At 34.8% G+C, this 16,496-nt stretch overlaps 1 protein-coding gene across 3 annotated transcripts in view; it reads right to left on the bottom strand.

The window, feature by feature from the left end:
- The window catches only part of VPS13D (vacuolar protein sorting 13 homolog D), a 1,255,097-nt gene that overhangs the window by 1,237,627 nt on the left and 974 nt on the right, over positions 1-16,496 (bottom strand). For 2 of the 3 annotated variants that reach the window (XM_053690422.1, XM_053690424.1), the window contains exons 2-7: positions 12,879-13,041; positions 10,457-10,534; positions 9,806-9,996; positions 8,575-8,655; positions 6,938-7,054; positions 6,659-6,763 (exon numbers count right to left, since the gene is read on the bottom strand). In XM_053690422.1, coding sequence (XP_053546397.1) covers positions 6,659-6,763; positions 6,938-7,054; positions 8,575-8,655; positions 9,806-9,996; positions 10,457-10,534; positions 12,879-12,975 — 669 coding nt within the window. In that variant the 5' untranslated portion in view covers positions 12,976-13,041. Of the gene's footprint in view, positions 1-6,658; positions 6,764-6,937; positions 7,055-8,574; positions 8,656-9,805; positions 9,997-10,456; positions 10,535-12,878; positions 13,045-16,496 lie in introns of all 3 variants that reach the window. The other variant, XM_053690423.1, reaches the window with a different exon arrangement.

The following is a 16,496-nucleotide window of genomic DNA, read 5'->3' as shown; positions in this document are numbered from 1 at the left end:
ATATTTTCTATACATTACGCCGGAAGAAAGCGAGGGGGAGGAAGAAGCAAATAAAAAACGGCAGATGTAAATATATATTTTATATAAGTTCTGTTATATTTGCTAAAAAATGAAGTTAGCGACTACAATGTTGGGCACTGTATTAGACTAAAGTTATAATCGTAACATTGAAAATTTACTTTCACTTTAAAAAACATTCCAAGAAAGGAAAGGGTAGAGGGTGAGAGAGAAAATGTAAGAGAGAGAGAAAAGTGAATAAAGATCAAGTGAGAAAATAGGAAGAGAATGTAAGATAATTTGCTTTATTCTCTTGATATCCTTTGTTGAAAAGCATATCTAAATAAGCTCAGTAGCTGCTGATTGGTGGCTGCACACAGATGCTTCAGGTGCTTGCCTCACCCATGTGTATTGCTATTTCTTCAACAAATGATATCTAAAGAATGAAACAAATTAGATAATAGAAGTATCTGAATAATGAAACAATAGTTTGGGTTTCATGTCCCTTTAAGATTGTGACCTCTATTTTTATTTGTTATTCCTTTTTTTGTGGAAAATGCCTTTAGCTTCCACTTTATTAAGTCCCTTCATATACTGAAAGGTTTCTATCACGTCACCTCTTTCTCTTCTCTCCTTTATTGAGACACTTTTGAAGTGGCGCAATAGTTTCAATGTCTGAAATGTTGTCATTTTGCCAAAACACAGTTTTCAGTATGAGAACCGTTAAACACCCCCTATTGTAAAGTGGAGTTCACCCTCTTTTTCAAGGTATTAATTTCCCACAGTTAATCTTCATTCTAGAGCAAAACGCATAATGCCCCAGCTCAAATAGTTAAAGGGACACTAAACCCATTTTTTTTTCTTTCATGATTCAGATAGAGCAGCAATTTTAAGCATTTTCTAATTTACTCCTTTTATATTTTTTTTATTCATTCTCTTGGAATCTTTATTTGAAAAGCAGGAATGTAAAGCTTATGAGCCGGCCCATTTTTGGTTCAGCACCCTGGGTAGCCTTTGCTGATTGGTGGCTACATTTAGCCGCCAATCAGCAAGTGCTACCCAGGGTGCTGAACTAAAAATGGGCTGGCTCCAAAGCTTACATTCCTGCTTTTCAAATAAAGATACAAAGAAAACTGAAAAAATATGATAATAGGCGTAAGTTAGAAAGTTGCTTATAATTGCGGCTCTATCTGAATCATGAAAGAAAAAAATGTGGGTTTAGTGTCCCTTTAATGGGACATGAAAATCAAATGTTTTCTTTCATGGTTCAGATAGAGCATGTGCTTTTAAATAACTTTTTAATTTACTTCCTTTATCTAATTTGTTTGCTCTCTTTTTTTTTTATTAAAGGGACAGTCTAGGCCAAAATAAACTTTCATGATTCAGATAGAGCATGTCATTTTAAACAATTTTCCAATTTACTTTTATCACCAATTTTGCTTTGTTCTCTTGGTATTCTTAGTTGAAAGCTTAACCTAGGAGGTTCATATGCTAATTTCTTAGACCTTGAAGCCCACCTCTTTCAGATTGCATTTTAACAGTTTTTCACCACTAGAGGGTGTTAGTTCACGTATTTCATATAGATAACACTGTGCTCGTGCACGTGAAGTTATCTGGGAGCAGGCACTGATTGGCTAGACTGCAAGTCTGTCAAAAGAACTGAAAAAAGGGGCAGTTTGCAGAGGCTTAGATACAAGATAAGCACAGAGGTTAAAAGTATATTATTATAACTGTGTTGGTTATGCAAAACTGGGAAATGAGTAATAAAGGGATTATCTATCTTTTAAAACAATAAAAATTCTGGTGTAGACTGTTCCTTTAAAAAAGGATACCTAGGTATCATTTGTTGCTGATTGGTGGCTGCACATATATAGCTCATGTTATTGGCACACCCAGTGCATTCAACTAGCTCCCAGCAGTGCAGTGCAGCTTCCTCAACAAAGGATACCAAGAGAATGATGCATATTAGATAATGGAAGCAAATTGAAAAAATGTTTAAAATTGAATTCTCTATATGAATCATGAAAGACACATATTGGGTTTCAGGTCCCTTTAAGGCTTCTAAAAATTTGAACCGTGGCCACCATGTATTGGGAAGTTGGCCATCTCTGAAGTATCCCACAGTCTCTAATTTACGGCTAGATTTAGAGTTTTGTCGTTAACGACCCGAAAAGCTAACGCCGGCTTTTTTCTGGCCGCACCATAAAAATAACTCTGGTATTGAGAGTCCACATAAAGGCTGCGTTAGGCTCCAAAAAAGGAGCGTAGAGCATATTTAACGCAGCTTCAACTCTCTATACCAGAGTTGCTTACGCAAGCGGCCAGCCTCAAAAACGTGCTCGTGCACGATTCCCCCATAGAAAACAATGGGGCTGTTTGAGCTGAAAAAAAACCTAACACCTGCAAAAAAGCCGCGTTCAGCTCCTAACGCAGCCCCATTGTTTGCTATGGGGAAACACTTCCTACATCTGCACCTAACACCCTAACATGTACCCCGAGTCTAAACACCCCTAACCTTACACTTATTAACCCCTAATCTGCCGCCCCCGCTATCGCTGACACCTGCATATTATTATTAACCCCTAATCTGCCGCTCCGTAAACCGCCGCTACTTACATTATCGCTATGTACCCCTAATCTGCTGCCCTAACATCGCCGACCCCTATTATATTTATTAACCCCTAATCTGCCCCCCACAACGTCGCCTCCACCTAACTACACTTATTAACCCCTAATCTTCCGACCGGACCGCACCGCTATTATTATAAAGTTATTAACCCCTAATCCGCCTCACTAACCCTATCATAAATAGTATTAACCCCTAATCTGCCCTCCCTAACATCGCCGACACCTAACTTCAATTATTAACCCCTAATCTGCCGACTGGAGCTCACTGCTATTCTAATAAATGTATTAACCCCTAAAGCTAAGTCTAACCCTAACCCTAACACCCCCCTAATTTAAATATAATTTAAATCTAACAAAATTAATTAACTCTTATTAAATAAATTATTCCTATTTAAAGCTAAATACTTACCTGTAAAATAAATCCTAATATAGCTACAATATAAATTATAATTATATTGTAGCTATTTTAGGATTAATATTTATTTTACAGGTAACTTTGTATTTATTTTAACCAGGTACAATAGCTATTAAATAGTTAAGAACTATTTAATAGTTACCTAGTTAAAATAATAACAAAATTACCTGTAAAATAATCCTAACCTAAGTTACAATTAAACCTAACACTACACTATCATTAAATTAATTAAATAAAATATCTACAATTACCTACAATTAAACCTAACACTACACTATCAATATATTAATTAAATACAATATCTACAATGAAATAAACTAACTAAAGTACAAAAAAGAAAAAAGAAAAAAAGTAACAAAAAATAAAAAAATATTTACAAACATAAGGAAAATCTTACAACAATTTTAAACTAATTACACCTACTCTAAGCCCCCTAATAAAATAACAAAGCCCCCCAAAATAAAAAATGCCCTACCCTATTCTAAATTACTAAAGTTCAAAGCTCTTTTACCTTACCAGCCCTGAACAGGGCCCTTTGCGGGGCATGCCCCAAGAAGTTCAGCTCTTTTGCCTGTAAAAAAAAAAATACAATACCCCCCCCCCAACATTACAACCCACCACCCACATACCCCTAATCTAACCCAAACCCCCCTTAAATAAACCTAACACTAAGCCCCTGAAGATCATCCTACCTTGTCTTCACCATACCAGGTTCACCGATCCGTCCTGGCTCCAAAATCTTCATCCAACCCAAGCGGGGGCTGGCGATCCATCTTCCGGCGGCTGAATAGGTCCAGAAGAGGCTCCAAAGTCTTCATCCTATCCGGGAAGAAGAGTAGATCCGGACCGGCAACCATCATCTTCCAAGCGGCATCTTCTATCTTCATCCAATGAGGACCGGCTCCATCCTGAAGACCTCCACCGCGGACCCATCTTCATCCGGCGACGTCCAACTGAAGAATGACGGTTCCTTTAAGGGACGTCATCCAAGATGGCGTCCCTCGAATTCCGATTGGCTGATAGGATTCTATCAGCCAATCGGAATTAAGGTAGGAATATTCTGATTGGCTGATGGAATCAGCCAATCAGAATCAAGTTTAATCCGATTGGCTGATCCAATCAGCCAATCAGATTGAGCTCGCATTCTATTGGCTGTTCCGATCAGCCAATAGAATGCGAGCTCAATCTGATTGGCTGATTCCATCAGCCAATCAGAATATTCCTACCTTAATTCCGATTGGCTGATAGAATCCTATCAGCCAATCGGAATTCGAGGGACGCCATCTTGGATGACGTCCCTTAAAGGAACCGTCATTCTTCAGTTGGACGTCGCCGGATGAAGATGGGTCCGCGGTGGAGGTCTTCAGGATGGAGCCGGTCCTCATCGGATGAAGATAGAAGATGCCGCTTGGAAGATGATGGTTGCCGGTCCGGATCTACTCTTCTTCCCGGATAGGATGAAGACTTTGGACCCTCTTCTGGACTTCTTCAGTGGATGTCTAGCCCCCGCTTGGGTTGGATGAAGATATCGGAGCCAGGACGGATCAGTGTGATACCCGGTGAGGTGAAGACAAGGTAGGATGATCTTCAGGGGCTTAGTGTTAGGTTTATTTAAGGGGGGTTTGGGTTAGATTAGGGGTATGTGGGTGGTGGGTTGTAATGTTGGGGGGGGGGTATTGTATGTTTTTTTTACAGGCAAAATAGCTGATCTTCTTGGGGCATGCCCCGCAAAGGGCCCTGTTCAGGGCTGGTAAGGTAAAAGAGCTTTGAACTTTAGTAATTTAGAATAGGGTAGGGCATTTTTTTATTTTGGGGGGCTTTGTTATTTTATTAGGGGGCTTAGAGTAGGTGTAATTAGTTTAAAATTGTTGTAATATTTTTCTTATGTTTGTAAATATTTTTTTATTTTTTGTAACTTAGTTCTTTTTTATTTTTTGTACTTTAGTTAGTTTATTTCATTGTAGTTATTTGTAGGTATTGTATTTAATTTATTTATTGATAGTGTAGTGTTAGGTTTAATTGTAGGTAATTGTAGGTATTTTATTTAATTAATTTATTGATAGTGTAGTGTTAGGTTTAATTGTAACTTAGGTTAGGATTTATTTTACAGGTAAATTTGTAATTATTTTAACTATTTTAGCTATTAAATAGTTCTTAACTATTTAATAGCTATTGTACCTGGTTAAAATAAATACAAAGTTACCTGTAAAATAAATATTAATCCTAAAATAGCTATAATATAATTATAATTTATGTTGTAGCTATATTAGGATTTATTTTACAGGTAAGTATTTAGCTTTAAATAGGAATAATTTATTTAATAAGAGTTAATTAATTTCGTTAGATTCAAATTATATTTAATTTAGGGGGGTGTTAGTGTTAGGGTTAGGGTTAGCTTTAGGGGTTAATACATTTATTAGAATAGCGGCGAGATTCGGTCGGCAGATCAGGGGTTAATAATTGAAGTTAGGTGTCGGCGATGTTAGGGAGGGCAGGTTAGGGGTTAATAAATATAATATAGGGGTCGGCGATGTTAGGGCAGCAGATTTTGGGTACATAGGGATAATGTAGCTGGCGGCGGCGTGCGGACGGCAGATTAGGGGTTAATAAGTGTAGGTAGCTGGCGGCGATGTTGTGGGGGGCAGATTAGGGGTTAATAAATATAATATAGGGGTCGGCGGTGTTAGGGGTACATAAGGATAACGTAGGTGGCGGTCGGCAGATTAGGGGTTAAAAAAATTTAATCGAGTGGCGGCGATGTGGGGGGACCTCGGTTTAGGGGTACATAGGTAGTTTATGGGTGTTAGTGTACTTTAGAGTACAGTAGTTAAGAGTTTTATAAACCGGCGTTAGCCCAGAAAGCTCTTAACTACTGACTTTTTTCCTGCGGCTGGAGTTTTGTCGTTAGAATTCTAACGCTCACTTCAGAAACTACTCTAAATACCGGAGTTAGAAAAATCCCATTGAAAAGATAGGATACGCAATTTACATAAGGGGATCTGCGGTATGGAAAAGTCGCGGCTGAAAAGTGAGCGTTAGACCCTTTTTTGAGTGACTTTAAATACCGGAGGTAGCCTAAAACCAGCGTTAGGAGCCTCTAACGCTGGTTTTGACGTCTACCGCCCAACTCTAAATCTAGGCCTTAGTGATTTACAAGTTTTTCTAATTTTTTAAAAAAAAAAAAGTTTCTTTTACCTCCAATTATTTCATTTAATTTAATGCAATTAAACACATACTACAAACTATATACAGGAAAACTAACACAATCAGAGTGATTAAAACACTTTAAAACTTAAAAGCTTATGCTCAAAGAAAAATACCATAAATAAATTGGAACCTTTTGACCCTGAGCACTAATTTTCTGAAGCATCATTAGCTGAAATGACAGCCTGTTGTGTCCTGTAACTCAGTTTGATCATAAAAAAAACGTTATTGTTTGCCTTTATAAGGTCGGTGTGTCCCTTGAATACTGATCAAATTCTCAGATATAGATGAAAAAGAAAGGCAAAATGAAACCCAAGAAATACATTGATGCACAATGTACAAGTAAAAGATTACACTGACGCGTACTAATACAAGGAATATGTATTTAGACAAATATAAGTAAAAGATTGTTACCTGTAGTTCCCCAGGGGGAAGGTTACCCAATAAACCAGCATTATCATCCCAGTAAATACTGAAATCTCCAACAGCCAACTGTTTTTTCCTCATTAACTTCTCCACCTAAAAAAAAAAAATATGACAAATCTGGATGACAATTTTATGTATGTTTTTATTTTTAAAATAAAATGTTTTTTCCAGATTCACTCGTTAAAATATACATTGTGCTTTGCAGTAACATTATAAAAGGATAAGAATATAGTGAATCATTTATAAAACATATACCCTGGTCCTTACCGGTTCATGAATTGCATTTTGCACAGACACATTTTTGATGCAGACACCAAAAGCAAATGGATGATTAGGATTTGTAATACCGTCTTCAAATCTAAAATGAACATCTTGAATATTAAGCTGGAAGAAACAAAACAGCTGCTGTAAATAGATTTTCCAGATAAATTAATTTGAGAAATAAAACAAAAATATTTACACAGATAGCCAGGACCATAAAATACTACATCAGGTTACTAATTAGACAGTCTACCCCCTATTATAACAACAAAACCTTTATTTGTTACTATTTGGTTATGTGATGCAAATTTGGAATAACATTACAAATAAAGAACTAAACTAAAAAATGTCACGCAAATATAAACTAGCTATTTATTAGCATTACTGTATAAGCAACATTATGTGATATTTGTTTTTGCTTCATATGTAAAATATATTTTACAACGTTCATTTATTTTGTGCTACAGTGTTTGAGGAATAAAGACAGATTAAATAATTGCATATGAACTATCTAGCAGTAACAACAATAATAAATTAATATTTATATTAAAACCCAATAAATCAACAAGGGGTGTAGATATGAGAAATGTAATAAGCTTTCTTTAAAGGGATACTGAGCCCAATTTTTTCTTACATGATTCAGATAGAGCATGCAATTTTAGGCAAATTTCTAATTTACTCCTGTTATCAATTTTTCTTCGTTCTCTTAGTATCTTTATTTGAAAAAGCAGGAATGTAAGCTTACAAGCCGGCCCATCTTCGGTTCAGCCCCTGGGTACAGCTTGCTGATTAGTGGCTAAATGTACCAACCAATCAGCAAGCACTATCCAGGGTGCTAAACCAAAAATGGGCTGGCTCGTAAGCCAACATTCCTACTTTTTCAAATAAAGATACCAAGAGAACAAAGAAAATTTGATAATAGGAGTAAATAAGAAAGTTGCTTAAAATTAAATGCTCTATCTGAAACATGAAATACAGAATTTGGGTTCAGTATCACTTTAAGGTTTAGCAAGTGCAAGTTTTATGTGTTGTGTTCATCCGCTTAAAATGAAAAGTGTTCTAAACGCACATAGAAATAATTTTACATTTTCTGTATTTATTTATAGTACAAAAATGAAATGCTTTATGCATATTATATATGGACTGAATAAACATAAAACCTGCATTAAATATCAAACACATGAAAATGTATTGTTCTTTTAATAATCATTATTATGAAAATCTTAAAGGGATATCAAATCCATTTTTTTTTCATGATTCAGAGTGATTTTAATCAACTTTCCAATTAACTTCTATTATCTAATTTTCTTAATTCCCTTGCTATCATTTGTTGAAAAGCATATCTAGGTAGGCACAGGAGCAGCAATTTACTCCTGGAATCTAGCTGCCAATTGGTGGCTACACATTTATCCCTCTTTTCAATGGCTCACCAGACATGCTCAGCTAGCTCACCAGATGTGGTTTTCTGCTCCACCAGCAAAAGATACCAAAAGAATAAAGCAAATTTGATAATATAACTAAACTGGAAAGTTGTTTAAAATTATATGCTCTACCTGAATCATGAAAGAAAATGATGGGTTTTATGTCACTTTAAGTACAAGTAGGCAATTATCAATATCCAATACACTTTTTTGCTTACTTACTTCAATATTATCCACTATTCTGGTAACAATTGATGCTGTCACAGAATACCAATAGGATTCGCCTTTTTGTTCTTGCTCACTCTAAAAGAAAATAAAAAAAGAATTAATTTATATGAATTTACTTTATTTTGACAAGCAATCACATTGCCAATCTCAATGTAAATAATTATACAAAACTTCTGTTATTCTTAAAAAGGTTTTATGTTAACCATAATAGAAGTGCATTTTTCCTTCTTAATCTCCACCGATGGACTAGCAACTTTTAACAAAACTGAGTTCATGAAATATATGTATTCACAGAAATGTTTTAAAGGGATACTGAACCCAATTTTTTTCTTTAATGATTTAGATAGAGCATGCAATTTTAAACAACTTTCTGGTTTACTACTATTATCAATTTTTCTTTGATCTCTTGGTCTTTTTATTTGAAAAAGCAGGAACCTAAGCTTACGAGCCAGTCCATCTTTGGTTCAGCACCTGGGTACCTTGACGATTGGTTGCTAAATGTAGTCACCAATAAGCAAGCACTACCCAGGTACTGAACCAAAGATGGGCTGGCTCTTAAAGGGCCAGTAAACCTACAAAATATTTTTTTTATAATTCTGCACATAGTGCAGAATTATATAACATTAGCTTAGCACCAACTTCAAAGATCAAAGGAGGGCCTTTCTTTTCCTAAGCACATCGCGGGCACACTGTCTAGTCACAGCCGGCCCAATCACACCATTAAACTTAATGTAGCTCGCTCCAGCTCTGGTCTGGTAGCAAGCTACATTCAGTTGTGACTAGACAACGGGCCCGCAATGCACTTAGGAAAAGAAAGACCCGCTCAATAGAGCCAGGAGAGGTGTGTAGAAAAATCCAATTTTGAAATAAAATATATCTGAAATCCTTTGATCTTTAAAGTTGGTGCTAAGCTAATGTTATATAATTCTGCACTATGTGCAGAATTATATAACATTACTTTATAGGTTTAATGGCCCTTTAAGCTTAGATTCCTGCTTTTTCAAACAAAAAGACCAAGAGAACAAAGAAAAATTGATAAAAGAAGTAAATTATAAAGTTGCTTAAAATTGCATGCTCTTCTGAATCATGAAAGAAAACAAATTGTTCAGTATCCCTTTAACAGAAAATGTTAATTTAAAAGTAAAATCAAAATTTGTTTAGAATGAATATACATTTAGACATCATAATGCCATATACATATTAACTGGCCAACTGGATAACTCACTTTCCATTTTTCTTCAAGTGCTTTTAAAAGAGCTTTTTTGTTAGCCTTTTCCAACAGCTTTTCTTTCAACTCATCAAAATCCTGTTGCTTTTCAGGAGAACCAATTAAAAGGAGCTTTGAAATAGAAATCACCCATGGATCCAAATGTGGGCGGTAAAAGGGAATCTGTATTCTTATCTTACCAATGAAACCTAAAAAATAAAAAAAAAAGCAGAAATCTTACAAATCTATTAAACAATAAAAAATAGTTATTTACAAATAAACTACACACACGAATGTACCTGTAGAAATAATATTGTATTTGACATTTTGGGGAACTGTAATTGATTCTAATTTATAATTTTGTACGTATGATTTTTAAGTTATCTTGGCTCATCTTGGTCATCAAAGATTTGTAAAGCAACATAGTTGACAGTAAACAAAAAAACATTTGTCAATTATTATTTTGAAGAAAAAAAAAAAAAAACGACAACTTCACATAAAAATTCAAGACAGAGTAATTTAAACCAATGAAATATCCCGTAATTGCCTCCATGATAAGAATGCAGAAGATATAAACCTTTAGCAGGTTCACAAAACATTACTGAATTTATAAAAATGTATGGTTTCTGATAGGTTTAATCCAATACAGGACAATATTATAAAACAAACCTTCTTTGATATCAAAAGGCAACTCAAATTCCTTCAAGGCATCCTTTTTTAATGGTAAATTCTCTAATTCAACCGCACCTGCAAATATAATTACATAAGAAATCAAATAGGCCTGTATTGTTTTCTATATACAGTTTTACTACTATACAGGAGTACACTATAAAATGCAACATATTATGAACACAAATGTCATGTCAGTCATGTCTGATCAGAACATATTATGCTGGGATTAAATTGTGAGTTAAAGGGACAGCAAACCTCAATTTTCTTTCAAAACTCAAATAGAACATACAATTTCAAACAACTTTCCAATTTACTTATATTATTTAATCTGCTTCATTCTCTTGTTATCCATTGCTGAAGGAACAACATTGCACTACTGCAGCTAGCTGAACGCATCTCGTCAGCCAATCACAAATGTGTGCAGGCACCAATGAGCAGCTAGCTCCCACTAGTGTAGGATACGTGGGTATTCTTTTTCATGAAGGGACTCCAAGAGAACAAAGCAAATTTGAAAATAGAAGTGAATTTAAAAAAAGTGTCTTAAAATGACCTGATATATCTGTATCATGCAAGTTTAATTTTGACTTTCCAATCCCTTTAACTTTAACCAACTGCTCAAATTTTTATATCTACATTGTGAATAAAGGTTATGGGTAAATCAATTAAAGGAATAGTCTAGACAAAATTAAACTTTAATGATTCAGTTAGAGCATGCGATTGTAAGAAACTTTCTAATTCACTTCTATTATCTATCATGTTTTCTTCATTCTCTTGGTATCTTTATTTGAATGTAAACTTAGGAGCTGGCCCATTTTTAGTACGGCACCTGGTTAGCGCCTGCTGATTGTTGGCTACATTTAGACACCAATCAGTAAGCACTACCCAGGTGCTGAACTAAAATGGGCCGGCTCCTATGCTTAGATTCTTGTGTTTTTAAATAAAGATACCAAGATAACGAAGGAAAATTGATAATGGGAGTAAATTAGAAAGTTGTTTAAAATTGTCTGCTCTATCTGAATCATGAAAGTTTAATTTTGATTAGACTATTCCTTTAAGATATAGCAAATAGCTATACATAATATAAAACAGACCTTACTTAAAGGGATACTGAACCTAAATTGTCTCTTTCATGATTCAGATAGAGCATGCAATTTTAATCAACTTTCTAATTTACTCCTATTATCAATTTTTATTCATTCTCTTGCTATCTTTATTTGAAAAGCAACAATGTAAGTTTAGAAGTTGGCCCATTTTTAGTTCACAACCTGGGTTGTCCTTGCTGATTGGTGGATAAATTCACCCACCAATAAACAAGTGCTGTCCATGGACCTGAACCAAAAATTGTCTGGCTCCTTAGCTTAGATACCTTCTTTTTCAAATAAAGATAGCAAGAGAACAAATAAAAATGTATAATAGAAGTAAATTAGAAAGTTGCTTAAAATTGCATGCTATATCTTAATCATGAAAGAAAAATTTTGGGTTTAGTGTCCCTTTAACTATTAAAAAAAAACTATTTATAACAAGCAATAACACTATATTCTAACCTAAGCATTGTAACAAAAGTGTTGCGGTAAACAGATAAAGCATACTAAAAGGTTTAATTGCAATATACATACTCTCAATTTCTACTTACAATTACCTAACATAACATTTTAAATGAAATATTAATTAAAAAAAATATTCCTTAAAAGGATTGAAAGCAAAAATAAGTGATTTAAGCGGACAGAAGATTTTAATAAAGTGTTGCATAGCATTAATAATAAAGCAGTAAAAAAGGACTATTTGTCCAATTCCTTTGTAGCAGCCTGTTCTTATTTTCCAGAGAAACTTAAGGGGACACTAAACCCAATTTTTTTCTTTCATGATTCAGATAGAGCATGCAATTTTAAGCAACTTTCTAATTTACTCCTATTATCATTTTTCTTCGTTCTCTTGCTATCTTTATTTGAAAAAGAAGGCATCTACGCTAAGGAGTCAGCCAATTTTTGGTTCAGACCCTGGACAGCACTTGTTTATTGGTGCTGTCCAATCAGCAAGGACAATCCATCTTGTAAACCAAAAATGGGCCGGGTTCTAAACTTACATTCTTGCTTTTCAAATAAAGATAGCAAGAGAATGAAGAAAAATTAATAATAGGAGTAAATTAGAAAGTTGCTTAAAATTGCATGCTCTATCTGAACCATGAAAGAAACAACGTGGGTTCAGTGTCCCTTTAAGACTAGATGTAGGTACTTGTAGTGATAAAATGACATGCTCTAATAAAAAAGAGCTAGTCATTTTGTCATTATGTGTGAACTATAGTATAGAACTGTGACTAAAAACTGCTGCTTTCCATTTGGAAGATAATTCTTTTTAACCATTTAAGCAAAAATAATGTGAAAAGTCCATATTACACGTAAGGATATTTGGTACAAATTACCTTTCAGGAGTGCTACAGATAACTGGTCTGTATTCAGGTTATTGACATATTTTCCCAGGTAGGTGTTGAGAACCCAGGCAACCAATCCCTCCAACATAGCTGCTTCTGAACCACAAACACTAAGGGTTTCTAAAATGTCATTTTGCTTTTCATACTATTTGTCCTGCTGGGTAACAAAAAATGTTTAGGCGTTAAAAATTGTTCTGTAGAGGTTTTTCATCAAATTATGGACCAATTTGATGGGCACACCACCCAGCTAATTTTACTGACCACCGGCTAAAATTTAAGCCAATATTAAGAAAAATTTGCTTTTTTTTTTTTTTTAAAGTAAATGTAAAGTTTAATAAACAAGTGCCCGTTTTTTAAAAATAATCTTATAAACATTAATTCATTAAACTTTACAATGAAGCTGATTTTGTAAAATACTTTACTTTCTATAGGTTAAACAGACTGGCGATCCTCCCCCCTGCAGCTTCTGCTGTAGTTAGCACAGCGATGATGAATTCTGCTTCCTCCAATTGTTGCGTGGCCCCATGAGCTGGACGCCAAAGGGGGCACGCAACGATTGGAGGAAGTCAGAGTCATCATCACTGTGCTAACTACAGCAGGAACTGCGGGTGGAGGATCACCGGTCTGCTTTCCATAAAGCAAAGGTAAGTATTTTTTTTTTTTTTTTTTTTTTTTAAAAGCTTCATTGTAAAGTTTAATTAACCTTTTGTCGCCGTTATGCTGTTGTATCCTGTCACAACGGTGCTGGGCTTTAAAGCCGTTATGACAGAATACAACGTCATAGCCAACGGCTGTCCTGAAGCCTACTGCGCTTGCAGGATTTGATCACGGTCTGGAGGGCGTTCCTAGCATCATAGGGACGCCCCCCAGACCCGATCCCATAATTGAAATCTCACGATTCTACATCGGAACAGTTGTTCTGATGTAGACACTTTAACCCAGTCACGAAAGGGTTAATGAAAGTGCCCCTGTTTTTAAAAGTTTTTTTAAAAAAAACAGGGCACTAATTCATTAAACTTTACATTCACTTTAATGTTTGTTGCACAAATATCATTAAATCAATTTATATTAAATTACGCAATTAGATTTTGCTGCCGATCGCTAAACCACCGAAACTATTGCAAAGTATCACACAGCCCCCAGCCGGCTGTGTGATACTTTGCAATAGTTTCGGTGGTTTAGCTATCCGAAGCAAAATCTAATTGCGTAATTTAATATAAATTGATTCAAAGTGAAGGTAAACTTTGGTGAATGAAAGCCCTTTTTTAAAAAATAATATTAAAAACAGGGGCACTTTCATTCATCAAAGTTTACAAAGCAGCCGTTTTGATTTAAAACTTACCTTTATTTCTTTTTTACAGCCACAGCAGCTTCCCCCTCCTGGAAATCCTCTCTTCACACATCAGCAATGACTAATCCGGCTTCCTCCAATCACAGCATGGCCTCAGGCAATGACTACCCTGGGGGGGAAAGCCGTGATTGGAGGAAGCCGGATTAGTCATTGCTGACGTGTGAAGAGAGGATTTCCAGGAGGGGGAAGCTGCTCTGGCTGTGAAAAGAAAAAAAGGTAAGTTTATAAACAAAACGGCTGCTTTGTAAACTTTGATCAATGAAAGATCCCGTTTTAATATTATTTTTAAAAAACGGGCTTTCATTCACCAAAGTTTACCTTCACTTTAATGATATTTGTGCAACAAACATTAAAGTTAATGTAAAGTTGAATAAATAAGTGCCCTGTTTTAAAAAAAAAAAAACTTTTAAAAACAGGGGCACTTTCATTCAGCCACCTGGCTGGCAACATTTTAAGTGGGGGACACACATACAAACGAAAGAATATGAATCGCACATGATAAATACAGTTTTTGCATGAAAGCTATTTACATTCATATTGAAACTAGCTCATACTCAAATAGATATTGCCAAGTGGGGGATAAGTCCCATAACTACACTTATAAACAGTGACAAGCCCTTAAAACATAAACACATGAGGAGATCCATTTTTGCCTGTAAAAAATTGTCATGTGTTTTAAAATGCATTAATGTTTTCCTTTTTCACAAGCCCAGCGTGTAACGTCTTCTCTCCTTTCTTTTCTTTCTGGAGTTAGTATGTTTAGGCCGGACACCATTTAAAAAACACAGACACATATATATATATATACACACATGATAAGTACATACACACATAAATATATATGTGTATATAGATAGATAGATAGATAGATAGATAGATAGATAGATAGATAGATAGATAGATAGATAGATAGATAGATAGATAACCCAAATCAGCCAAAAAACACTTTTAAAGGGAAATACTATTCATATGCTAAAACACTTGAAAAAGATGCAGCATAACTAGGCTGACCATATTGCCGCTTTAAAAAGGGACACACATGAAAAATACATATGTCAGGGTTCTTATACAAAACATTTCTTTAAATAGCCCTGACATATGTATTTTTCATATGTGTCCCTTTTTAAAGTGGCAATATGGTCACCCTAAGCATAACTGTAAAAAAGCTGACAGGAAGATATCACCTGAACATCTCTATGTAAAAAAAAGAAGATATTTAACCTAACAATTTCCTCAGCTCACCAAAGTGTTCTGTAAAAAGTTAGTTACTGCTCAGATACAGGTAAAAAAAAAAAAAGAGAAAAATGAACAGCAGCCAATCTGTATCAGCAGTACTGATGTCACGAACTCTTTTACTGTGATCTCATGAGATTTCATAGTAAACTTCCTTAAACTAAATAGGGAAATAACATGAGTGTGCATGAGGCACACTCCCTTGCAGGTCCCGGGACAGGCATACTAATTGGCTGCTTAAAGTCCTTTACAATACTTAGGACATTTTTAGGTAAAATATCTTTCTTTTTTACATAGAGATGTTCAGGTGATATTTTCTAGTCAGCTTTTTACAGCTATCCTGCATCACATTCAAGTGTTTCAACATTTGGATATCATGTCCCTTTAAGACTACAAAAATAATAGAAATGCAGGACCTTATCAGCATCTAATGAACACATAGCCATTCACTGCAACATTAAATTACACTAAAAATGCATAACTGCTGCAAAAGGATCACATATTCACTTGTAAAATGATAAAGAGTTAAAAGGGACATGATACTCAAAATTGTTTCCTGTTCCATTCAAAAAATAAAAAGACATAAAAAGGATTGAAAAACATACCTAGGTAGGCTCAGGAGCAGTAAGCACTAATGGGACCTAGCTGCTGGTTTGGCAGCTGCACATATATTCCTCTTGTAATTTGCTTACCACCTATAATCAGTTATCTCCTAGTAGTGCATTGCTGCTCTTCGACAAAGGATTCCAAGAAAATGAAGCAAATTTGATAATAGAAGTAAATTGGAAAATTGTTTAAAATTATATGCTCTATCTGAGACATTAAAGATTTGTTGGGGTTTCACGTGCATTTAAATTTATTTTACCCCCCTCTCAAAAAAATATAAAAAAAATTTTTTTTAAAAAATATATATAATAATAATAATAATAATAATAATAATAATAATAATAACTAGTATTTATATAGCGCCTTTCTCCCAGTGGGACTCAAATCGCTTTTTTAGCGCTCGCTCTCAGAATTAACCA

The sequence above is a fragment of the Bombina bombina genome, chromosome 8 (genome assembly GCF_027579735.1).
Source record: "Bombina bombina isolate aBomBom1 chromosome 8, aBomBom1.pri, whole genome shotgun sequence".
Taxonomy (NCBI): domain Eukaryota; kingdom Metazoa; phylum Chordata; class Amphibia; order Anura; family Bombinatoridae; genus Bombina; species Bombina bombina.
The sequence above is the reverse complement of the archived record's forward strand: the minus strand, read 5'-3'. Positions and strand labels throughout refer to the sequence as shown.